At 37.4% G+C, this 25,836-nt stretch overlaps 1 protein-coding gene and 1 long non-coding RNA gene across 5 annotated transcripts; one reads left to right on the top strand and one right to left on the bottom strand.

Annotated features, from left to right (window-relative positions):
- Positions 1 to 483: 483 nt before the first annotated feature.
- On the top strand, positions 484 to 2,423 carry LOC107555882 (uncharacterized). The gene is made up of 2 exons (XR_001605216.1): positions 484 to 934; positions 1,873 to 2,423. It is a non-coding gene; the product is annotated as an uncharacterized lncRNA (long non-coding RNA).
- On the bottom strand, positions 1,990 to 20,231 carry LOC107555881 (nucleosome assembly protein 1-like 1). Of its 4 annotated transcripts, none has more exons than XM_016238806.1 (16): positions 20,119 to 20,231; positions 15,569 to 15,606; positions 13,990 to 14,075; positions 11,770 to 11,872; positions 11,364 to 11,505; positions 10,478 to 10,570; positions 10,233 to 10,361; positions 8,520 to 8,591; positions 8,304 to 8,443; positions 8,082 to 8,227; positions 7,944 to 7,963; positions 6,775 to 6,897; positions 6,650 to 6,682; positions 6,519 to 6,569; positions 4,872 to 4,903; positions 1,990 to 2,593 (listed from the first exon to the last, which is right to left on the bottom strand). In XM_016238806.1, the coding sequence occupies exons 2-15, from the start codon at positions 15,583 to 15,585 to the stop codon at positions 4,898 to 4,900; spliced, it is 1,161 nt and encodes a 386-aa protein (XP_016094292.1). In that variant the 5' UTR covers positions 15,586 to 15,606; positions 20,119 to 20,231; the 3' UTR covers positions 1,990 to 2,593; positions 4,872 to 4,897. The 4 variants fall into 4 exon arrangements, with proteins under 4 accessions (XP_016094292.1, XP_016094293.1, XP_016094289.1 ...); XM_016238807.1 differs by lacking the exon at positions 4,872 to 4,903 and adding an exon at positions 4,173 to 4,204; XM_016238803.1 differs by lacking the exon at positions 4,872 to 4,903 and having other exon boundaries at positions 20,119 to 20,230.
- Between the last annotated feature and the right edge of the window lie 5,605 nt (positions 20,232 to 25,836).

Genomic DNA, 25,836 nt, shown 5'->3' with positions numbered 1-25,836 from the left:
AAATCCATCTAATTTTAACAAGACTTGATGTAAAACCATCCAAATTTAATACTTTTGTAACGTTTGATTTAAAATAAATATTGCATTGAGTCAACAAGCCAAAAATAAATAATTAATAAACCACTATGGACGTGCGCAATATATTTTTTTCTCTTCCATTATGTAAACCAAGATGATAATTTAGTATTTTTAGCAACATTAATGCTATATAAATCACTCATTTAATCTTTTAACTCCATCTTTTGAAATAAGTAACAGACCCATTACATCTTTATTATAAAATGAGGTCAAAATTGACCATGAGTGCTCAAATTTAATTCAGGCCATTTGAACTCAATGCTGCCGCCTGGTGGAGCCATTGAATGATTACAAATATTCACCTACTGACACAAACCATCATAAAACTGGTGCTTAAATTACAGCCTTAATGTTTTGGTTAAACTAATAAGCTTTACACATGAACAGAAGACAGACCAAGGCTTGCACGTTTTACCAATTTATTTTTCATGAATATACATCCACGTACAGTTATTGAGTACATTAGTATTTTGTAGCATGGCATTTTGCTTTGACAACAGCTGCTGAGGGGAACCAGAAAGACCCCTGCTGCTTCAACCGCTCACCAGACAACTAACTAACCGACTGACCGGTGATCCGGACTGAGCCGGGCCACGAGACACGGGATACTGCGGCGGTGGGGCTTTCCGGGTGAAAATATTGCTCTATCTGCTTCAGACCTGCTGGGCTGCGCTACGAGTGAGAGGAGACGAAGACTACCTTCCTCTGAACACACACACACACACACATTCACAGTGATAGGCCTGCCAAACAGAGGTGGTGTTTCACCACAAACATCACTCAGGGCAGAGCTCAGAAACCAGCCAATCAGAGACTAGCTAAACTGGCTCCTCCAATTAGGTTCTCTCATTCAAAAGTCTAATCCTCCAATGAGGTCGCTCGGATCATTGTAAGTGCATTCCGTGGAGCAAAGAACCCACCTGAAGAACGCCAAGCCAGTTAAAAGTTGAGCATTGGTCGAATCGACGGAAAAAATAAACACTACGGATACATGACGAAAACACAAAGTGCTCATAGAAAAGAAAGGAGTCATGCAGCAGAGCGCCGACTAAACGGATGTGGAATATGCATCAGTCTCCACCGAGCTTTAAACATCCTCTCAACCTAAAACAGCCAACGTTTTCGTGGAATGTTAACCGAATGAATCTCTCCGGACGCTTCTCCTGTAAACCGGACCGTCTTTCCACAGCTGTTGTCTAAGAGCAATACAAAAGACTTTATTAGACTTAAGTACTAAAAAAAATTTAATTGAAAATTGGAATAAGGCATAGATCAAATAAATCGGGGATAATAAAAATGGATTTCATAATGCCCAAAAATATTTGTTAAACTTAATATAACTGTCAAATTGCATAAGTTTAATGTTATCAAATAATTGGACATGCTTTTTAATTACAAAATAAATTAAACAATTTGAGGGGGGGGAAACTGGATTTCATAAGGCCTTGAACGTAATTTGTCAAACTTAAGAAACTGAGGAAAACTTCTTGATTAAATAGATGATTTTTGATTAATAAAATAGAATTTAACTATTAAAACAGAATCCAGAGAGAATAAAACTGAAAAAAAAAAATTGGGGGCAAAAAATAAAAAAGGATTTAATAGGCTAATGTAATTTCTTAAACTTAAGTTCAGTTGTATCCATTTCATTATAACTAGACATTGTATATATTAATAAAACAATTTAACCATTAAACAGAATGCAGAAATACTAAAACATGAATTTGGGGGGAAAAAAATGAAACCGATTCATAGCTAAACTGGCTCCTCCAATTAGGTTCTCTCATTCAAAAGTCTAATCCTCCAATGAGGTCGCTCGGATCATTGTAAGTGCATTCCGTGGAGCAAAGAACCCACCTGAAGAACGCCAAGCCAGTTAAAAGTTGAGCATTGGTCGAATCGACGGAAAAAATAAACACTACGGATACATGGCGAAAACACAAAGTGCTCATAGAAAAGAAAGGAGTCATGCAGCAGAGCGCCGACTAAACGGATGGGGAATATGCATCAGTCTCCACCGAGCTTTAAACATCCTCTCAACCTAAAACAGCCAACGTTTTCGTGGAATGTTAACCGAATGAATCTCTCCGGACGCTTCTCCTGTAAACCGGACCGTCTTTCCACAGCTGTTGTCTAAGAGCAATACAAAAGACTTTACGAGAACCCAACTAGTTTAGCGGTGAAGAAACAAGTGTCATGCTTCGAGGGATTTTCTGCATTCTATCTATTTATACAGAGGAAAACGAAAGAAACCGATCTAGTAAAATACTATGCGTCATGAGCCGCGGCTCCCGATAGAGGAGGTGTGTGGTGGTTTTTCCTTTTTCTTTTTTTGTAACAAAAATCTCGAAACCCTTTTATTTAATTTTTCAATTATTCCTACCAAGAAAAATACAAAACATTGTAAGGCGTTAAGTAACTATGTTTGTTTGAAGCCGTTACAGTGTAGGGGATCCTGAAGGAGGTGGCGCCGCCATCACTGCTGTTTGCACTCCTCTGGAGGGTTGGCATCCTTCTGTGAAACAAACCAACGGAGCGAGGAAGAGTTACGCGTTTTGCACACAAAATGCATTTCCATTGTGAAAACAGCTCAGGCTTGGGGTCCATAAGCGTTTCAGCCAATCAAATCACACGGCAACAAATTAGGGGCCTTAGGGCCCTATGATTTCTGTGATGGGAGAAACTGCGGAATTTAGTCATAAGTGGAATTTACAGAGTAACTTCATGAGCATTTTATCATTTTGTTTGATAATCACATACACACAAAAAGGGTCTGCACAACTTTTGACCAGCACTTTTCAAAGTTATTAAATTATTAAAACTTCAGGAATCATCCATTCACCCCATAAACCCTAAACTTAAATTCTCATTTGATTACTTTTAACTGTTAATGTTTTATAAAATATTAAAACCAGATCTCTAAATAATTTCTGAAGAGATTAAACATTAAATTACTGTAAATAAAAAAATATTTAAGAAAAAAGATGAATTTAATTTGAGATCAAATAAAAGAAGAAATAATGATTAATTAGGCTTTAATTAATATAAAAATGTAATTAATTACTATTTAGTTTAACCATTAATACAGATACCATTAAAATGTTAATGAATCGAAACAGGGGAAAATCCATCTAGAAATATTTAAATATAAATAAAAAATAAATCAGGGATAGTAAAAAAGGGTTTCATAAGACCCTAAAATATAATTAGTTAAAATATAATATATTGTTGTTCAATTGTATCAATTTCAGGATTAATTAGACTTAAGTACTAAAAAAAATTTAATTGAAAATTGGAATAAGGCATAGATCAAATAAATCGGGGATAATAAAAATGGATTTCATAATGCCCAAAAATATTTGTTAAACTTAATATAACTGTCAAATTGCATAAGTTTAATGTTATCAAATAATTGGACATGCTTTTTAATTACAAAATAAATTAAACAATTTGAGGGGGGGGAAACTGGATTTCATAAGGCCTTGAACGTAATTTGTCAAACTTAAGAAACTGAGGAAAACTTCTTGATTAAATAGATGATTTTTGATTAATAAAATAGAATTTAACTATTAAAACAGAATCCAGAGAGAATAAAACTGAAAAAAAAAAATTGGGGGCAAAAAATAAAAAAGGATTTAATAGGCTAATGTAATTTCTTAAACTTAAGTTCAGTTGTATCCATTTCATTATAACTAGACATTGTATATATTAATAAAACAATTTAACCATTAAACAGAATGCAGAAATACTAAAACATGAATTTGGGGGGAAAAAAATGAAACCGATTCATAGGGCCCTAGGGATGGCACAGCAATGAGTGACACTGGTTTCCACCAATGGCATGACAGAACGAGCGCAGCCGGTCCTTTCACTCTCAGCGTGAAAAGACCCCAGCGGGGAACAAGTCTAGCCAGGGTTTCATTTGGAGAGCAAACCGGATGCTTCAACATACAGAAACAATACAGATGCTAATGGAAACTCACGATGGTTAGAGAGAAGGAAACAAGCACAAGTGTTAGGGGTCAGTGTGGGGAATGATGGGAAGGGATTCAAACGCAACAGGAGGGTCACATTAATTCATGAGCGTTACCTACCAGGGCAGGGTTACTACAGACATCACTTATACCTAGTGAGGAGAAATTTAGAGAGGAACTCAAATTCAGAGAGGTGCCAAAGAGCTTGAGAAGTTAACATGTTAATCATGTCTTTGCTTAAAGTCAGTATTTTCCTACTGTAATTCTGTTTGATTAGTCAAGTGCATGCTTTGAGTAAAGATACGTCAGAGACTGGCATGCTGAAGACAGACGTTTGTGAATTACGCCGAGAAGATAAATCTGCAGTGATGCTTCGATCTCATCCAGAACAGTGCAGTATATTGTATAATATTCTAATAATCAAACCAAGGAGGTAGAGCTGCACGATGAACTGAACTAAAACCGAAATTGCAATATGCGAAGAGATTAAATGTACTTTTTCCAGAGTGCCGTGTTAAAAACAAAGAAATTAAGACCGCCATAAATATTAGCACTGTAGCTTTATGGTTTAAAAATATTACATTTCTTTATTTCTTAAATACTCTATTTAAATTTGCAGTTAAATTACAATACTAATACGATGTTCATTTAGTAGCAAACCGGATGCTTCAACATACAGAAACAATACAGATGCTAATGGAAACTCACGATGGTTAGAGAGAAGGAAACAAGCACAAGTGTTAGGGGTCAGTGTGGGGAATGATGGGAAGGGATTCAAACGCAACAGGAGGGTCACATTAATTCATGAGCGTTACCTACCAGGGCAGGGTTACTACAGACATCACTTATACCTAGTGAGGAGAAATTTAGAGAGGAACTCAAATTCAGAGAGGTGCCAAAGAGCTTGAGAAGTTAACATGTTAATCATGTCTTTGCTTAAAGTCAGTATTTTCCTACTGTAATTCTGTTTGATTAGTCAAGTGCATGCTTTGAGTAAAGATACGTCAGAGACTGGCATGCTGAAGACAGACGTTTGTGAATTACGCCGAGAAGATAAATCTGCAGTGATGCTTCGATCTCATCCAGAACAGTGCAGTATATTGTATAATATTCTAATAATCAAACCAAAGGAGGTAGAGCTGCACGATGAACTGAACTAAAACCGAAATTGCAATATGCGAAGAGATTAAATGTACTTTTTCCAGAGTGCCGTGTTAAAAACAAAGAAATTAAGACCGCCATAAATATTAGCACTGTAGCTTTATGGTTTAAAAATATTATATTTCTTTATTTCTTAAATACTCTATTTAAATTTACAGTTAAATTACAATACTAATACGATGTTCATTTAGTTTTACATTTACTTTATTAAAAATAAAAATTAAATGAACAAAGTAATCCTATTGTAATTTCACTGTAAAATTAAAAATGGATTTATATATTAACAAAAATACAAAAACAAAATATTACTAATATAATTTCTTTAAAATTAAACAAATTTAGCATTTAATATACAATAATAATGATGAAAATAATAATTTCCCATTTAAACTTAAGTGAAATACTATAATAGCAATACTTTAGTAATTTTAAAATTAAAAATATAAATAAATACATTATAATCTCACTGTAAAATTAAACAAATTGAGCATTAGAAAAACTATTTCTGAAAGTTAACTTAACAGTGAAATATTTCAAGTAATATTTTGTTTGATTATTTAATATTATTATTATTATTATTATTATTATTATAACAACAACATAGCCATATTGATAGTAAAAAAAAAAATTTTTTTAAAAAGGGTGCAACCCAACAAGCAGGTACAGCAAACCTCTCAATCACGGCCATCAGAATTTTTTTATTTTTTTTAATTTCAATTAGATTTTTGTCCCCAAATCATGCAGCCCTACAAATAAATGAGGTCAGTAATAATGGAGGAATATCCATTAACATTCCCACCCTGAACTTTGACCCCTTGGAGAAAGCACTGCTGCATTACTCATCTATGCTCAGATTCAGAGAAAAATGGGAACAGGAGGGTGAAAACTGACCATTAAATTGACCTCTGTAGGGCAGCGTATATTCAATGCTGTTGCTTTAGATGTGCTACTAAGAATTTTAGAGCAGAGAAACAAAAAATACCCACAGAACTGCAGTGTAGTATTTATAAATCGGGGTTAAAGGTCAGACGTTCACAGAGATGCTGCAAACACTGCGGCCATTTATCTACTCGTCAAAAAATTATCTGTTCTCATTTGGATTTCTCTCTCGAATGGACCAAAGATGACAGTAAATAAAGCTGAAGTTAATAAATCGTGAAGAACTGTTTTTTTTGGCAGGAGAATCAGCGTTTGAGGGCGAGAGAGGCAGAGATGCATGAGTGGAGGTGACAGTATGTATTCTGTATGTTGAGATCTCAGTATCGGCCTGCCGTGAGGAACATCGATGGACGTCTGGACTCTTACCTTGGGCTCATAGTCTGGATCGTTCTCCTCGTCGGCCTCCTCTTCACCCTCCTGCAAGTTACAAACACATCAGTTTACACGCATCCAGAGGAATAACGCTGATAAAAACAGACAAGCAGAAGACAACTAACCTCATCATCGGCTTCCTCTCCCTCCTCGTCATACTAAAAAAAGCACAACAGAAACACAGAGGTCAGACGTTTGGAAATAAAGCATCGTTTGACTTCATGACAGAGGATGGCTGCCGTTCACTCACGTCATCGTCATCATCTTCGATGGCCTCGCCGGTGAAGTATAGCACTGCCCTGGGCACGATCCGCTCGCGGATGAAGTGACCGATCTCAAAGTCTGCTGCTAACACGGCCTCAGAGTCCTCGTCCTGAACACACGGCAAAAACAAACCTCACTCATTCATCATAACAGTGAGACTTCATGATTACCAGCCAAATTAACATTCACCAATCTGATAAACCAGTCATGCCACAGGGCCTAGAATTAACACTCACCAAGCACCAAATAAGAGGAAAAAAAACAGCAAGTGTATGAAACTCAGCAGATGGCTGGTAACTTCTTTTAATAATTCTAGCAATCCCTGAGAATGCAAGTTTAGCGTGATTATCAAACCGCAAAGACTGCGTCGTAACGTACACATATTTGAGTTTGAGTTGCTTATAACATGGATTTGAAAATGCAACTTGAGCCAAACTTCTTCCCAAACTTGTAATAAGCGTTTATAAATGTTGTCAACAAAAGAGAAGCAGTTCAATAGAAGTTGCCCTGCGATTTTGAGCCAAAATAAGAGCTCTATGGTTTAATGTTTGAAAGTCATAAAAAAAATTTTATATATATATATATATATAATAATAATAATAATAATAATAATAAGTATTATATCAATTTAAATCAATCAGAAATAATAGTTCAAGTTTTATAGTGTTATTTCTTTGATAAAAGTTGTGATTAAACAAAATATAAAATAATAATAATAGCATAATAGAGCAGCAATCAGACATTTCCCTAAATTTGTTTTGCACTTTTTTTAATGAAATAATAGTTTAATGTCCAGCAAATTCTCTCAAGTCAATTGCCCTTGTTTTTGTGCAATTTGCCACAAAGATGTGGCAAAATGTTAGTTTTAGGCCCTGGTCATGCATATCGAAATTTAAATACGCATTTATTTTGTTAATGCCATATCAGCATCAAAGCTATCTTCATGGCGAAAACAGAGTACATAAAAGTCATACAATTACCAAGAAGCTATATAAGGCTAAGATCTAAAAAGGTGATGCTTTAAATACATCAGTTAAACATCTGAATAAAACTGTTGTCCGTTTATGATAAAAAGAGTATAGTCCACCTAAATTTAGAAAAAAAGTGACAAAATGTTCATGAAGTTCATGGCTAGGAATAAAATCAGTTACTCACCAGTTCACCGCTTTCTGGAACTGTAAAGAAGAGAAAGTTTATTATCAGCAAATGCTATTCTACTAAAATATTATAAAGAAGTCAACAAACTAACACATGGATAATCAGGGATGTGGTAGTTTTGAGGGGGTTTTTTACCTTCAGGCGGAGAGAAGAAATTGAAGAACGAATCATTGGGGACTGTCTTGGTGACCGTCCTCACAGTGCCACGTCCCTTATGTTTCTGTTTCTTCTTAATGGTTTTCAATGTGACGTTCTTGCCCTTAATCCAGTCGACCGTGCACCTGAAAACAGAGTCAGTCTCTGATGTAACTAATGTTGTCAAAGCTAACAGAGTGAAAGTCAGAGGTTGAGCCATACCCTGTGCAGCCCATGATCTCAGGCCCGTCGAAAGAGAAGGGATCCGACTCGTCTGGCTCAGACCTCATTTTGTAGGTCTTTGTCAGGACTGTGTTTGCGAAGAAATCGTTGGGTTCAAAGTAGAACTCTAATGTGAAACTCTGAAAAGAGACCAAACTGTGAGTAAACTGTGAGATTAAGAAATCAGACAGGAGACGAAGAGACGGTCAGACTCACCATTGGTTGGCCTGCATCTGAGAATTTAACTTTAATGTCTTGTAAGTGCTTAAGGATTGGTTCATCATGTTCCTGGACAGGAAAAGCAAAATAAATGAAACTCTTCTAAATAGCAAAATCAATTCCATACATTTTCTTTAATAAAAACACATTCTAAAGCACATGTCCAATAACCTTTGATGTTACAAGAGCAGGGAGGGGAGAGCAATGGCATTTTTCTAACTTTATTAAAAGCATGTAATCTTATGTCAAATGTTTTTTTAATTATATTTTAGAAGCTTTTTAAAAATTCTAATTAAAACCACAGAATAACAACAAGTAGAATAAATTACTAATCAAATGAAAGCAAGATTAACTACTTTTCTTTTTAGGAGCACTTGTCAAATTCAGGAGCACCTCCTAATCAATAATCCAAAATTTGATTTAAAAAAAATAGCCTTCCCATTACGAGGTGATATTTGACTCAGTTATTTACAGTGGAATTTTGTTTTTACCTTTGTAATGGCATTTTTCTAACTTTATTAAAAGCATGTAATCTTATGTCAAATGTTTTTTAAATTATATTTTAGAAGCGTTTTAAAAATTCAGAGGTGGCACAAGTACAATTAAATCCATAAATTCATGTTAAGATTAATGTTTTAGATATAAAACTTTGAATATAGAAATATCAAGTGATTTAAATAACTGAAAAGATACTTTAAAAATGAACTGCCAGCAGGTGGCGGCAAGTCACTGATTTTATCACTGAATCATTCATTCAATTGATCAGGAATGAAGCAAGTGACAGTGATTCATGATTACCCATTCATAAAGACTGAATCACTAGATTAGTTTAAAAACGCAGTTCATTCATAAACGAGACACCGCTGTGTTTGAATGGAGATGCGCAGCGGCTGTGCTGTGACTATTTCAAACTATTTTCGAAGACGAAATAGAGCAAAATCAGACAATAGTGTTATAGTCAGCCAATGCAAGTCACTTAATATTAACTTCTTGTTTATTGAACTGTTGTATTAAATCAGTATCACAATTACAAATTTCCTTAAAAATCATTAAAAACTGTCACTCTTAGATCATTGCGATCTCACATTTATAATCAACGAAGCTCTCTACTCTGCACAATGAATCTCTTATTTACACCCTGTCTACATTTTGCTTGGGCTATGAAAGGATTCGTGAGATGTCTGATACATTACTCAACGCTGCAAAAACACGTAGAAACCCTTGAAGCTCCGCTCAGCGCAATCCCAAATATGATGATGATCTGGTCAGTCGCACTGGTACTCCTAAATATTTTTTTCATAGTCGCACGCAGTAGTTCTCAGTCGCAAACGCACTCTAGAGCCCTGTACGCCGCCTTTAATCAAGTTTGATATATGACAATTTGTATTAAAGTTTGGACACAACGGTTCTAAAGAAAATTATATTTAACAAAAATGTAAGTGACATAACCAGCCCAAATTAAATTATACAATAAATTCTGAGTGAAACCGAACACAGTTCATTTAAGTTAGATGCATATAGCTTCACTATGCCTTTATCTTCAGCTAAAAAGGATGCAAGGTGCACTTTTACACCACAAGATGGCAGCAAGGACATTTTCCAAAGAGAAATCTCCCACTGTAAATGCCCATGATGCATGACCTGCTTTTGAACACTACTACACTCACAATCGCTCCCTTGTGTGCAAGCGCTTGCTCGTTCTCTCCCTACCTGCAACATTTCGCTGAGAAGGTCGACGTTCTTGAAAACTGTGAGCCAGAATTCTGGGATTCCTTTAGGGTCTTCCTTCTCCTCGTCTTTCTTCTCTTCCTCCACTTTGGCCTTTTCCTTCATTTCCTCCTGATGAAGACAAAGGCCAATATATAGAGTCAAGCTATGACTGAACACAGCATATTATACAGTATTATGTAAATGCGGTGGTATTTGAAGAGCATGCAGGTATGGATCACCTGTACCTGCTTACTTACTGTCAGCTCTTCCTCTTCATCTGGTTTCCACTCACACTCCTCATCTGTGGGTTCGTATGCTGCCTTCACGATATCACTCCGCTAAAGACAGTTTTTAAACATTAATTTGAGGCATTTCTAGAAGTTAAAACTAAACTATTTAAATAGTGAATTAAAATATTTAAATCAACTACTCAAAATAAATAAACCGACGTCGCTGTAAATCAGCTGAATCTTTACGTCCAAGCAGAGCTTAAAAATAAACTCAAACTATTACCGGCCCTTCATAAACATTAATTCAAATTTAATAAATAAACAATTAAATAAATATGAACTATAAATAAACAGCAAAACAACCATTACTAAAAATACAACAACAGCAGTAATAATAAATTAATATATATATAAAAAATTGACGAGGCGGTTTATTCTGGCCAAGAACCAAGTGAGTGTGTATGTATGCATGTATGGTTCTTGGCCAGAATAAACCGCCACATGAACTAGACTTTATGCTGACACAAAAATACACTTGTACTGTAAGACTTAAAGCCAGTAAACTTGTTTTAAGTTTAATTGAGCCTCTCGGACATCACTATTCCACTGGGAGCGTGATCGAGAGCTACAAGAGAGGATAAACAGCTACAGCTCAGGTTTTATTTTCTGTAAGACATCTCTCTGGCTGCTGTTTGTCTCTAGCGTCCTTGATTGACCACTTGGTGTTTGCTGCAGTTAGAAACGCTGAAGCAGCGGGTCAATGTAACCATTTTAACGTACTGTACCACCCGCCTTCTGGCACACAACATCTTAAACCGCACCTCTTCCAAGAACAAACCCACAGTTTTTCCATTTTGGAGGAAAGATGGGCAACAGAAATGCATCGGTTTTTAAATCTCACCTTGTCGAAGAGGGGCTGATACAAAGCAGCGTATTTTCGCTCCAGTTCGTGCACTTCTTCATAGAATTTTGCTTCGATGTGAGCGCATTTGACCTGGAGGTTCTTAAGGGCATTGACGCGTCTCTTCACCACCTTTGGTAAGCTGCGCAGACACCACACACAACGTGACACGGTGCAAATCACACACTGCTGATGATTCATGAATGACTCAGGATCATCGTTTTGTATGGATGAGTAAAAAGATGCTTGACATTTGGTTGGCACCTTCCAGAAAGGAATCAGGGAACAGGATCGGGCCAAAATAAGAAATATTTAATTCAGTCGGTGTTGGCAAAGTAGGGAAATTAGATGCAGCCAATGGGAAACAAGGGAGCTATTTGAAGTTGTGCTCTGTGTGGGCACGTACCTCTCCATGTACCCTGAGGGAGATCCCACGAGCCCATCCAACCTCTCCTGCAGCGCCGCAAGAATCTGAGGGTTCTGCATCATCTGCATCGTCAGCTGACGTGCTAAAATCAGAGCGAACAACCATCAACTGACGCTCACAGAAGGAAGCCATTACAAAAATCACACTCAGCATCACAGAAGCACCAAAGAATAACAAAGGGCAGAGACTGACATTTTTATTACCCAATTAATAACTTAATCATGCCAGTAAAGTATACCTTAAATTGAAAGTGAATCATGTTTACATACAATATTGACAACTCGCATACAAAATTATAAGAAAAATCGTTAACACTTTAAGGTGTCCTTGTTACACGTTACATGTACTTACTGTTATAATAACAATAAATTATGCATGATTACATGCAAGTAACCCTAACCATATAGTAAGTACATGTAGTTAATTAATATTACTCAGTACTTTTTAATGTAAAAAAAAAAGCACTGTAACAAGGACCCCTTAAAATAGTGTATTTGAAAAATAAATATCCAATGTAACAACAAAAAAGAAAAAGAAAATGAGGTGCCAAGTAATAAAATAAATAAAAAAAGAAAACTGAAAATAAATCTTAAAAGAATTAAATAAAAAGTAATAATCCAAAGAAATAAAAAAATAAACTAATAATAATACAAATTATAAAGTAGTATTAAATCTATTTTTAAAAAAACTTCCACAACCCTGTAATACGTCTCTCATATCTAGGGCACTTTCACCAAGGGTAAAAAAAAAAAAGATGCTCTTTTCATCCCAAAGATACACGGTAGCAAACAGAGACAAGGTCAGCGGGACTGAAGCTATCGTTAATGAGTGAGCGCATCCAATGCATGTATTATTTAGTATCAAACCCTCTAATACTCATGGTTTTGCAATGGTTCGGTCCAATTGCTAAACACAGCTTAGGTCACTGAGATTACGGACTGATATCATGTTACCCAACACGAAAAAAGCCAGTGCAAACGTGTGCATGGCCTTTTCCTAATGACTGTCAGCATGTCTCAGCAATAATGACAGACAGCATTTACTTTTCCTCCACAGCGGCCTAGCAAAGAAAACCAGAGCAAAGAGACTCTAAACCAGGGTTTCTCAAATCTTGCCCTGGAGGGCCAATGCACTGCAGAATTCAGCTCCAACCCTGATCAAACTCACCTACCTGTGATTTTCTAATGATCCTGAAGACATTGATTAGCATGCTCAGGTGTGTTTTATTAGGGTTAGAGCTAATCTCTGCAGGAAAGTGGATCTTGTGGGCCAGATTTGAGGATCCCCGCTCTAGACGATAAAAACACACTATGGAGGAAGTGATGGGAAATCGGATTTATTTTAGCCAATCGGATCGTCTCTAGAAACTTCCTGAAAGAAATTTGCATTCGAGCTGTTGCTCCATGTGTACCTACTTGGCATTTTGACATATTAGGTGATCAAACACTGCGGTTTTATCAATGTTTTCAATTAAGCTGTATAGTTTCAAGTATCAGAAGTCACTGCAACTTATGACACAAACCTGGTCTGGTTGTGATGATTTGCAATGCAAATAGCAAAAGTTGACTGATCAACCAGTCCTCTCGAATAGGAGCAATAATTGGTGGTTTACACAAGAGGTCATTATTGCCAATTAATCAGCACAAATAGTCACTTATCGTAAAAACCAACAGCAATAGTTTTTCCATTACTCAGCGATACGCAATGCACCGCCAATGAAGGATACTTTGTTTTATAGTTTTCCAAATGTTTCTGTGTTCCTACAAATAATCTCTATGAAGTAGTTGTGCAAAAGAAACAAGCTAACTAAAATATATACACATCAAGAACGTGAGCACAGCAGACATTCTTAACAAGAGACGGGGAGTTGATTGTCCCATTTTTCCCTTACCATTTCTTGTACACCTAACCAAAGAAAAAAAAAAAATTATAAATGGTGTTGAAGCTTAGCTAATGTTTGTATTTTAATTTATTTTAACTACAAAATATTCTCACGGTTAAGTCATTACTGTTAATTTTGTAAAAGTTCAGTACTATTTTACATTAAGTGGAAGGTTTTCATTCATACTACGGCGATTTGCTAGTTATCGGCCATATTTTCCGATTTTAGTATCAGCAAAACCAACTACTGGTCAACCTCTTGTTCACACAGGAAATGAAAAGGGGGGAAAAAATGTATGAAATAGTCAAAGGTCATACCTTTACTGTTGTCTTCCCCAGTTTCCTCTTCCTCCACCTCTTCAACATCCTCCATATCTGCTGGGTCCATTTCAGTCTGGTCTTTACTGTAAGAACACACACAATCAGGGATTAAACATTTACCAAACTAGCCTTGTGGGTCTTACGTTTCCGTTCTATCAATGTTAATGTGACTAAGAGACCTGAGAGAGCTAAAGTGACTACGAGGTCATATCATGAGCAATCAGCATTTCCTACTTGAAGATAAGAGCTCGGCATAGAAAACAACATTTCCTCTTAGAGTATGTTTATCATCTTGCATTTAAACCTTTATCTTCAGCAGGATCTGAAGCATTGAGCATATCCAATTGTTATATCTTGGCTGAAATAAAAATGCAGGTGCGTGTGAAATAGCACCACATCTACAGCACACAGGAAGTTCCTGTGGTGAGCAACAGGTGTATTGCTCGTGTCACAAGTGTCGAGTGAGTGAACCCCAGTTTGTTGAGTTGCAAACACGTGTTTGGCATAGCATAGACGCTTGGAGTACCACACAAAGCTTGAAAGCATGCAGACGATGTGTTGCTGGCCCTAGACAGTCTCCAACAGGCAGGAAAGAGGTTAGGACTAGGAATGCACCGAAATGAAAATTCTTGGCCGAAGCCGAACAAAATGAAACACTGGTCAGAAGGCCGAATACCAAACACGGTTTTTCAATATTTTTTTTATTTTATTTTACAGAACAACAGTAAAATTACAATAACATTTATTAATGTTGATGAAGTTCTTGCTTTTTCTCAACTTTTATTTAGGCAGAAACCCGCAGGAAGACCTCAGTGCTTCTTTTTGTTGACAAATGATTCTCATTACGAATTTGGGAAGACGTTTGTTGCACGTATATCGCATTGTCACGTGCCTTGTAAAAATTCATAAAAATGTTACTGAGCAGCTGACGAGTAACAGTTTCAGCGCAGATTTCCCTCGCGCTTTGGACTTTGAACCCTGTCGTCGCGAGCTCGTGCATCGCTGTTTGAATACGTGCAATTCCTGCGTGTATTAGAAAACATAATCTGCAGTTTAATTGTTTAAATGGCATTTCGCGATTTTAATCATCATACAGCAACCAGCAACAACCACCCTTCCTCTTCTCATCGAAGACATGCAATGCAGTACTAATCAGTCTCTCGCTGTCGTGCTTGTAATGATTTTTGCATCTTTCTCAGACAGCTTTAAATGTTTCCACACTGCTGTCATGTTTGCTGCATTAGCGTGCGCCTCTATTTGATCGCGTCACGTCTTTGTTCGGTACAATTTATTTGGTCTTTTTTTCACTTATTCAGCCGAGTTATTTCGGCTGCCGAACTTTCGGTGCATCCCTAGTTAGGACTGGATGGGGTGTTTAGATGCGCTCTTTGGTCATGTAAGGGCTAATCAAATCAGCCAAGAGGGGTGTTTAGGCACCATTTCCCACACAGACAACAGGCATAAAGCGATTTAAGCTGGGAATAAAAAGGGCTGTCAATACAATAAGCTGTCAAACTGGGAAATGAGATGACAGAGTGAGAAATAAAAGTTCTTTAATAGGCAAACAAGCACTTACTTGTCAAGATCTGCCATGTTGTTTCACCGTTTTGTTTCCTAGAGGAAAAAAACAAAGGAAAATGTTAATGCGGTCCATTATGTTCAACAGCCTCAAGATAAAATCACTCAACTCACGATTCGATTCATGATTATAATTTCTTTTTTTTAACAAAATGAGATTAAAGACAAATTATAAATTAAATGTGTCTTTTTATTATTGCTTGGACAAAATGCTGCACATTTCTTTGTGAAATTGAAAAATAACACTATAATAATAATATACTAATATAGCACTTGCATATCACTGCTCTTTTGTTGGTTTTGATTGCTTCTATTGTCCTCATTTGTAAGTCGCTTTGGACAAAAGCGTCTGCTAAATGACAATTTAAATATAATGTAAATGTAAATAAAACTACATTGAAATTTTAAAAGAAGCCCACAAATAAAAGAAATTTCTTCATATAAACAAAATAAGGCTTTGTCTGTGCTCTTTCCATTTAAAATTAGAGACAACCCCTGCATTTTAATCATGATCCAAACAAAGATGCTGCATACATGCAACATGAGCAGTTTTTAATCTAAATTAGATTGTATAATTTCGAAATCTGAAGCAAAAACAGAATGGTTTGACTTCAGTTTTGTGAAACTATAAATAAAAATATCTGCATGAAACAGCAGACGAGCTGAACGAGATGCAGATTCACTCTCTGCCAGCAGGTGGCACTTAAAGCGTTTCCTGGTTTCCGCTGTAAACAAAGCAGCGCTGCACTTATGAACTTTAATATGCATTATACAGAGGCAAGATGAAAAGAAAAAAAATGCCATCTAAACTTTTCTAAAGACAGTAAGTTCTCCTCAGACATGCATTCATATAAACTCCTACACCTAATTGAATCGTGATTTGTTTAGCATCTCAACCGATTTGAATAGTCACATATTTGAATCGTTTTTCCAACCGGCTCGCAGTTAATCGTTACATCCCTACAGCCAACGGTTTCTTTTCTACGCATCAGGAAATCTGTCCTGTCTTGCCTGCACTCGAGACGGTGACGTGTGAGCGCCACTGACAGATTCTTTACACCTATTGGTTGTCGCTCGCGAAATTCGCTGTTAATTTGCATAAAGTTAAACAATTCTTAACTTTTGTCGCTTGACTCGCATCCCTTGACACGCCCACATTCTGTCGCTCGTGTCGCCAGCTCTCCATTGAAAATTAATGGGAGCATGTCGCTTTGTCGCTGGCAGTGTGAACGGGGCTTCAGGCAGCCAATATGCACAAGTTTATCTATTTAGACGCATAACGGAAGCATCCAGATGTGTCAAAATGTCCAATGGTGGTGCAAACGCATGCACGCTGCCATCCTCGTGATAGAAAACTTCAGTGGTAGAGATTCAACCCCTGGGGGTTTATGGGATAGATCAGCTATAAACATCAAAGGTGTGAACCACTATCTTCAGCTCTGAATCTGACTGGATCCATTTGTCAGGGCCCGAACTGCATACGAGCCAACTCCAACGCACAGTCGGATCAAACACGGGCTCAGACGCCTACATCCAGACCTCCAGCGGCAAGAGCGAGCTACTTCATTCATTCACGAGCTGATTGATGCAGACAGAATATTCTCAGCCTACTCTGCTCTTCTCCTGTAGAAGATCAATAACATGAAGACCCGACACCACCCTGGCAGCATCCATTCTTGACAGATTTGAAGATTAATCTCTTCCTCTTACTGTCTGCGTCAAGATCAGACAGCTGAAACCTGTCAATACAGGCACATAAGAGAGTTTCCCAAACCATGGCCGCAACGGATCACCTTATTTCACAACAAGACTTCACAATACCGGGACAAAGTTCCTGGCACATTTCCTCCAGACTCTGATAACCATTCTTCAGCACTGAAAGCCGACGGCAAGCCTTTAAACCTTACAAAATCTAGCCGTTACATCCCTACAGCCAACGGTTTCTTTTCTACGCATCAGGAAATCTGTCCTGTCTTGCCTGCACTCGAGACGGTGACGTGTGAGCGCCACTGACAGATTCTTTACACCTATTGGTTGTCGCTCGCGAAATTCGCTGTTAATTTGCATAAAGTTAAACAATTCTTAACTTTTGTCGCTTGACTCGCATCCCTTGACACGCCCACATTCTGTCGCTCGTGTCGCCAGCTCTCCATTGAAAATTAATGGGAGCATGTCGCTTTGTCGCTGGCAGTGTGAACGGGGCTTCAGGCAGCCAATATGCACAAGTTTATCTATTTAGACGCATAACGGAAGCATCCAGATGTGTCAAAATGTCCAATGGTGGTGCAAACGCATGCACGCTGCCATCCTCGTGATAGAAAACTTCAGTGGTAGAGATTCAACCCCTGGGGGTTTATGGGATAGATCAGCTATAAACATCAAAGGTGTGAACCACTATCTTCAGCTCTGAATCTGACTGGATCCATTTGTCAGGGCCCGAACTGCATACGAGCCAACTCCAACGCACAGTCGGATCAAACACGGGCTCAGACGCCTACATCCAGACCTCCAGCGGCAAGAGCGAGCTACTTCATTCATTCACGAGCTGATTGATGCAGACAGAATATTCTCAGCCTACTCTGCTCTTCTCCTGTAGAAGATCAATAACATGAAGACCCGACACCACCCTGGCAGCATCCATTCTTGACAGATTTGAAGATTAATCTCTTCCTCTTACTGTCTGCGTCAAGATCAGACAGCTGAAACCTGTCAATACAGGCACATAAGAGAGTTTCCCAAAGCATGGCCGCAACGGATCACCTTATTTCACAACAAGACGTCACAATACCGGGACAAAGTTCCTGGCACATTTCCTCCAGACTCTGATAACCATTCTTCAGCACTGAAAGCCGACGGCAAGCCTTTAAACCTTACAAAATCTAGCCGCCTTGGGAGCAAAGGTTCAACACGCTTGTTAAAACCTCTTTAGGCTTCCAAACCTTATGACCAACACATTTCCAAGACTCCGCCATGATTCATGCCAGTCAGTCGTGACTTAGATTGCACTCAGTAGCAATTTCAGGTCTACAATGTAGACTAGATTTACATGACTCTTCCCACACCTAAAAACCACAACTTCACAGGTTTTTCAGGACCGTAAAAAGTCCATCTTGTCACTAATTCATGCACAATCTTAAAAGGAAGCAGGAGGAAATAAAATGCATTCAACCAAACTAGAGATTGACAAAATCTTTAGGCTGATATTTTTCAGATATTTACATTTTTCTACTTAACCAGTCATTCCCAATATCAGCCCTGGGGAAAATAACAATATATCTATGATAAAACACAATGTTTTAACTATGCCTTTCCAACACAGAAATGACTGGAAGAGGGGAAAAAAATCTCCTAAAATTACTAAAATGTATTACTAATCAAATAATAATAATAATTATTATTGTGTTATCGGATACAAATTAATTTATATATTTTATTTTAATAGATAGATAACATAGATTGTGTTTATTATTTACATAACTATTTTACACAATTGTATTAATAAATTATAATTAATATTGATCAAACTCTAATGCAAAAATCACCCCATCTTAAAAAAAAAAAAACCTTAATAGTAACAAGACTCACAAAAATAAGGCAGTCAGAAACATACAATAACAAATAGAATATGAAATATGGTAATATTGACTGACTTCACTTACACAGCATTATTCTATTCATTAAGAGCCTCTGGCAACCCACCACCAGCCACATTTCATACAGATGTGAAGAATTAAACAAACTAACCAACTCGGTCCAGGCATTCCTGAAGCTACCATCTAAAACAGCTGTTTAACTCTTAAACTGGGTTAATGGTCTTGGATTTGATTGCGATGGTCAATTCCCACCAGGCCACATCACCACGTGTTCCCTCCACAGACCCACCGGCTAAAGCTGCTAGCAGCACAGCATCCTTATAACCAACGCATCTCAACTAGAGAAGACTGGCAACACTAACTTACCAAAGCGCTACAGCTTGAAGCTTATTAGAAAACCGTCAGAATTTAAACTAGCATGGGTTAACCTTAACTACAGACATCAGATCACTTCATCCTAATCATGCTCGAACATGTGCCATAGTTACATCTCCACATCCAACTCTCATTAAAAATAGATTAGTTAAATAAACCGGATTTTATCATTTTTCCGACACCGTGATCAGACCCCCCCAAAAAAAAAAAAAAAAACTTACCCGCCAGATCAGACCAACTATCATCCTCCTCCTCCTCCCAACATGAGAAAATACGCTCAAGACAACATTTCCAACTACTGTAACCGAACAAACAAACCTTTAAACATTAAAACCCCCGTTTGGTTTGTCCGTTTAACGGCTAAACCTGCATTTATTCGATATTTAAAAGACGAACAGCCATTTTCATCTCCATCATGGAGGAGTCCGTCTCAATGGCTGCTGACTGACGGACTGAGCGCTTAGCTCGAGCTAACGTAAACATCTCCATTCGTGTTAAATCTCGACTCGGGTACTAATTTATCTTCTTGAATGAACAGAAAGAGGTTTATAAACAGTCCCTCGGCGGTATGGTCTCTTACCGAGAGCCTGATGTGCAGAGGTCTGTCTGAGGCGGTGCTGCTGCGCAGTGAACAGCGCGAGACTCCCGCTCTCTGATGGCGCTAAAAGGGAAAGAGATCCCGCCGCGTGCGCTCATATACATCTGGCGTCACCACGTAAAACAGATCGCGCTTTTAATAATCCTACTACGGCGACGGCGGGGCTCATGAATATTAATTACGTACCGCGATATTCGGGCTCTAGCGCTATTCTCATGGGACGTTGGCAAGCAAGCGTCTTGCACGTTAGCTAATTAATATTCATGAGCTCAGCCTTGGCCATAGTAAGATTTGGAAATATGCCACTAGGACAACAGCGAGCGCAAAGGGAGGGGCTGCCGGAAATGGTTTAGGGGGGCATGCCATTGTTCCAGAGCGGGCTGGGGTGGAGGTTCCCGCCAAAGCATTTGCCATGAAATATTTTAAAACTTAAACATCTATCTATCTATCTATCTATGTCTGACAAAACATTTTGTTGAAACTAATACGGTGAAAATCTGATAACACTTCTTCTTGGTGGGCAATGTGTTGGGGCACTATCAAATTTGTAAGATTATAAATAGAGTCAATGTTCTGTGCGCTTAGAAGAAACAAGACTGAAGGCCAGAAACCTGGAGCAAAAAGGTTGATTTGCACTAAATTGCACGGATTTCACTTAGAAAAACTAAAAATACATGGCAGAAAGTGCAGTATTAAACTGAATATGAATAAGCCTTGATCTTTTGACATAACAGTTTCTATAAAACCTAAAGACCTCTGACTTGACCTCATTGAGCCGCAGTGATTTCTGACACTCATCTGCTGTTGCTCTCTTCATTAGAGGCGTGAAACTGGAGGAAAAACTGAACAGGCAACAGAAAGAAATGCTGAGTTTAGAAGCATCTTTAAGTATTAGAAATGCTCTGAGGAGAGAGCCTTGCACCAAACAGACGGCAAAATACCACCATGCAACAGAAGAAAATGATATTAAAGATCAGGAGAGATGACGTCAGTGCACACCTACTTTTTTATTTACTTATAATAATGTTTTATTTATTTAGCCTTTTAATCAGCTTATGATATGCAAATGAGCCTAGAATCTTAGATCAGAGACAAAAATGGTTGCATGATTATTGCGGCTTAGAAATTATTATTTAAACCTGAAGAGACATGCATGATATCCTTTATTAAGACATATAATTGCATAACTAAGTATTCTTAAGATATACAAATGCAGAGCTATCAACGTTCAAAATGTTAATCTGAACGTTAGCACAATGTTCTTAGAACATATTTTCACATCATCTGGAGAAAAACAGGCTGTTTCATTACTTCAAGGGAGGACGTTTATGGTGAATATGTTCCTGGTGAGACAGCTGATATTTAATAACCTACACATGACCTTTTAATCAGCATCCAGTTTACTGCAGACACTAGACTGACTCCCAGCCAACAAAAATATGTTCTAAGAACACTCAGCTAATTTTAGAATGTTCAAGTGTCATTCACACAAACACTAAACACCATCACGGTAACACACATGAAACCGAAATCATGCAATAAACATTCATTTAACAACATTAGGTGTAACACACAACCCTAATATACAAAACTGATAAGAAAAAAATAAGAAACAGTTATTTCAACAAAAAACATCAAATTTGAAATGTAATGCAGGGAATTCTGGGAATGTCAATTTCACTTCCAAAAACGGTATACTACCGTAAAATTTATGTCCAATACATGTAATGTCCAATACAGTTTTTCACCGTATATAGTAGGGGAATTTACCGTTAACCATTTAACAGGTTTTTACTGTAGCATTTTTACAGTCTTTTACCGTTAAATTCACAGTCATTTTTTACAGTAGAAAAAAAATACTATAAGTCAATGGCTACCGTCAACTGTTTGGTTAGCAGCATTCTTTAAAACATCTTCTTTTGTGTTCAACAGAAGAAGAAACTCATACAGGTTTGAAACAACACAAGGGTGAGTAAATTACAGAATATTCATATCCTTTTAAAGGAATTTCTCAAATAAAATCAGATGGGATTCAGGCATTCCATTCAAGCACCCTTAAAAAATAAAGCTGCGCTGTATTTGAGTGAGTTAATGATGACAAAAATGCATGAACTCTTATTTAAACTGAATATTTCAGCTAATAGTGTCTGTGACTCGGGGAATGAAAGTGCGTGTCGTCCTCTCACCCTTTATTGTTCCTCTGTAACTATCATCTAGCGCTGAGACTTCAACCCTGGCCGCTCGATATCCTGCTGACAGTAAGAGGAGCTGACATATAGATGCCCACAGTTTTTAAAAATTAATGCAGTGACAGAGACACAGTTAACCCGTCAGCGGCTGCATTTGTGTAACACTCACACACACTCACACTGTAACTTAGTGACAGGGTTACAAAAGAGACGAGGACAGGTGTTCACCCAAACACATGCTTCATAGACATACAGAAACAGATACAAAACACCTGATCAATGTGAGCAAAACAGGCCTTCATGATTTAGATCTAATTACTGAGGCTCATGCTTCAGGTTACTCAAAAATTAACTGAGATAATAAAATATTAATAAAATATTAATGTAAATATAAAATAAAATATAATAATAATAAAATATTTTTAAAATAATTTTATGTCAATTTTAGAAATTCTTATTTAGTTGCAAAAAGGAAAATTAAGATTTTCATACGCTAACTTGATGTAGTAAAATAAATAAAACTAAAACTGAAATACAAATGAATAAAAACAGTATAGACATGTTAAAAAAATATATAAAAATGACAAAAACACACAACAAAATTACTAAAACAAAACAAAAAATAAAATAAACATAACAAAAAATAAAACAAACACTCAAAATAGAAAAAATTAAACTGAATTCAAACACTCAGCAACACTGTGTAGCATGTTGCAATTTCAGCCGCCACTCATGTTTTTTTCAGAAAATGTAAAAATATTGTTAGCATGAATTAAAATTAAATAAAAATGAACAGAATGCATGAATAATATATTCTGCAAACAGCCTTATAAAATAAAATAAAATAACAAAAAATATAATATCAAATATAATATAATAATGAGCATTCAAGCATAAGTTACCTGAGAATAAAAATAATACAAAACAACAAATTATAATTAAAAAAAATGCATAAATTAAAATAATGTAAAAACATTTGGTTAACTAAATTTGAAATGAAAGGAATGCATGCATGCACATTGTACAAACAAGATATATAATACATTACATAAACAAGTAGCAGTACTATTCTCTTGATACCACTGATGCCTGTTAGAGTATCTATGACCCAACACGACTCTGATGTTCTTCACTGGATATAGGATGATGCATGTGCACATGGTCTGTTTGTGGCTCAAAGATTTGACCACAAGGTGTTTGTCAGGATGGAGCAGATGAGGTCCAATGATTACAGACTCAGCAGAAGCTTGTGTTTGATTTGTTAATGTTACACGGCCCTCAGTGCAACATAATCCAGCGGCACAGGACATTCACAGAGCGCCCACTGCTCAAACACAACAGGAAGGCCTCCATCCACCCCCTCCTGAAGCACTTCCAGGGGATTTTAACGCTCTGCAGGTGGGAGGCGTGGAAACATCACACCTTTGTGTATCTGCACGTCTGCAAAGAAGCAGAATGAGGAAGATGGCATGTGTTCAAATATCGACGCCGGCCCTCCGAAGAGTGTAAACAGGATTCCCCCGCCAGACGGGATGATGGGATAATCTTAGAGCATTTGGAGGACTGGTGAAGCGGTACTGCACCGTCCCCATGGCAACACGCCCGGCCGAGATGAGGAAATATGACATCACTGTTACAGGAGCTTATGAGAGCCAATCAGTGAGGCTAAAATATTGTTATTTTGAGAGATCAAATCTTTTGCATGTTAAATGCATTTTCTTTCCAATGTCTATGCCGGTTTCTTTTCCCATTGCATTATTTGCATATAATTGTATCGTGTTTGCATCATCAGAGTGAGTATAGCAGCAGCTGTTCTCCACTGCAACTCACTATTCTGACTCAAGAGGAGGAGATGGCAGTTTTGTTGAAGTATTTCTCCTTTTGGATCACAACCAAAATATAACTTGCACAGTGCGGCATTCATGCATGTTACCTGAGAACACGCATGGGCATTAGCTAGGCAAGCCTTAAAATAAAATAAAAATAAAATAAAATTTTAAATTGTGAGCATTCAAGCATAAGTTACCTGAGAACACATTGGAATTAGCTAAAATAAAATAAAATAAAATAAAAATTAAATTAAATTAAATTAAATTAAATTAAATTAAATTAAATTAAAAATACGTAATGAGCTTTCAAGTGCCAACATAAATTTAAACAACAAATAATACAAAACAAAACAAAAAACAAACAAACAAAACAATAAAATAAAAACAAAAAACATATATAATGAAATATTTTATAAATATATTAAATAAAAATAAATTGTATTATACATTTTGCAGTCAGGTGGTATAGCTATGACATTGTCCAGCAGGGACTTACTGGTTCTACTTACTGGCCAAACCTTCACTCCTCAGCTTTCTCAAGTGGATAAATGAACTTCAGTGTTTGGTAAACAGACTCTGGCTGCTGGAGTTCAGTGTGGGCTGGAGCAGAAGTGTGTTAGTAGTGTGGGTGAGCAGCACAGATGAGGGTTCGGGGTGCGTGTTGTTATTTCTGGTGGTATTTCAGAAGGTGTTTCCCCTGTAGACGCCAGCACCTCATGACTTATTCATGCAGATTTGGTTTTTGCACTCTCGCACGCTTCTCTCTCCGGCTGCAGGTAGGAGTCGCGTCTAGAAACTGACCTCCTTCCTTCCTCTGTATACAGAGCTAAATATGTTTGACAAACACAGATCTGTCTGATGAAGCGGCTCGTTCGCTCATGAACCCTGGACTGAAAATAGCTGTCAGCATCAGCATTCAAAGAGTCTGTTTGCCATGAATAATTCATTTAACTCCGAGTCTGTAAAGTCCATATGTCACATGAATCAACACATTTCTGTGGTGTTAATTATGGACTAATGGGGGAAGTCGTGGCCTAATGGTTAGAGAGTCGGACTTGTAACCCAAAGGTTGCGAGTTCGAGTCTCCGGTCCCGCAGGGATTGTAGGTGGGGGGAGTGAATGTACAGTGCTCTCTCCCACCTTCAATACCACGACTGAGGTGCCCTTGAGCAAGGCACCAAACCCCCAACTGCTCCCCGGGCGCCGCAACATAAATGGCTGCCCACTGCTCCGGGTGTGTGTTCACGGTGTGTGTGTGCACTTTGGATGGGTAAATGCAGAGCACTAATTCCTAGTATGGGTCACCATACTTGGCCACATGTCACGTCACTCACTCACTCACTCACTCACTAATTAATTGACAAATAAATGCTTTTCTGCACAGCATGTTAATGTCACAATGTACTTGGATGGCTGGTGAAGAACAGCTATATGATTCAATGGATCTCAGCTGGTTTTGCTTCAGAAACCAGTTTTTAGGTTAGACCATCAAATGGCAACACAAACATACCAGATTCTTTTCAAACCATCAAACAAAAATCATCTTAAAAACAAGCAATTTATTAATAGCCTGTGTCTTTTATTGCTTGGGTGAAGTTTTTGGTTTTGAAGATGATGTGATATTTTCATATAGGCCTTTTGCTTTTACACTTTACTACTTTTCAAAGCATAATCATTTACTT

This window comes from Sinocyclocheilus grahami, unplaced genomic scaffold (assembly GCF_001515645.1).
Source record: "Sinocyclocheilus grahami isolate Dianchi unplaced genomic scaffold, SAMN03320097.WGS_v1.1 scaffold548.1, whole genome shotgun sequence".
Taxonomy (NCBI): Eukaryota; Metazoa; Chordata; class Actinopteri; order Cypriniformes; family Cyprinidae; genus Sinocyclocheilus; species Sinocyclocheilus grahami.
This window is presented reverse-complemented; position numbering and strand designations above follow the sequence as displayed.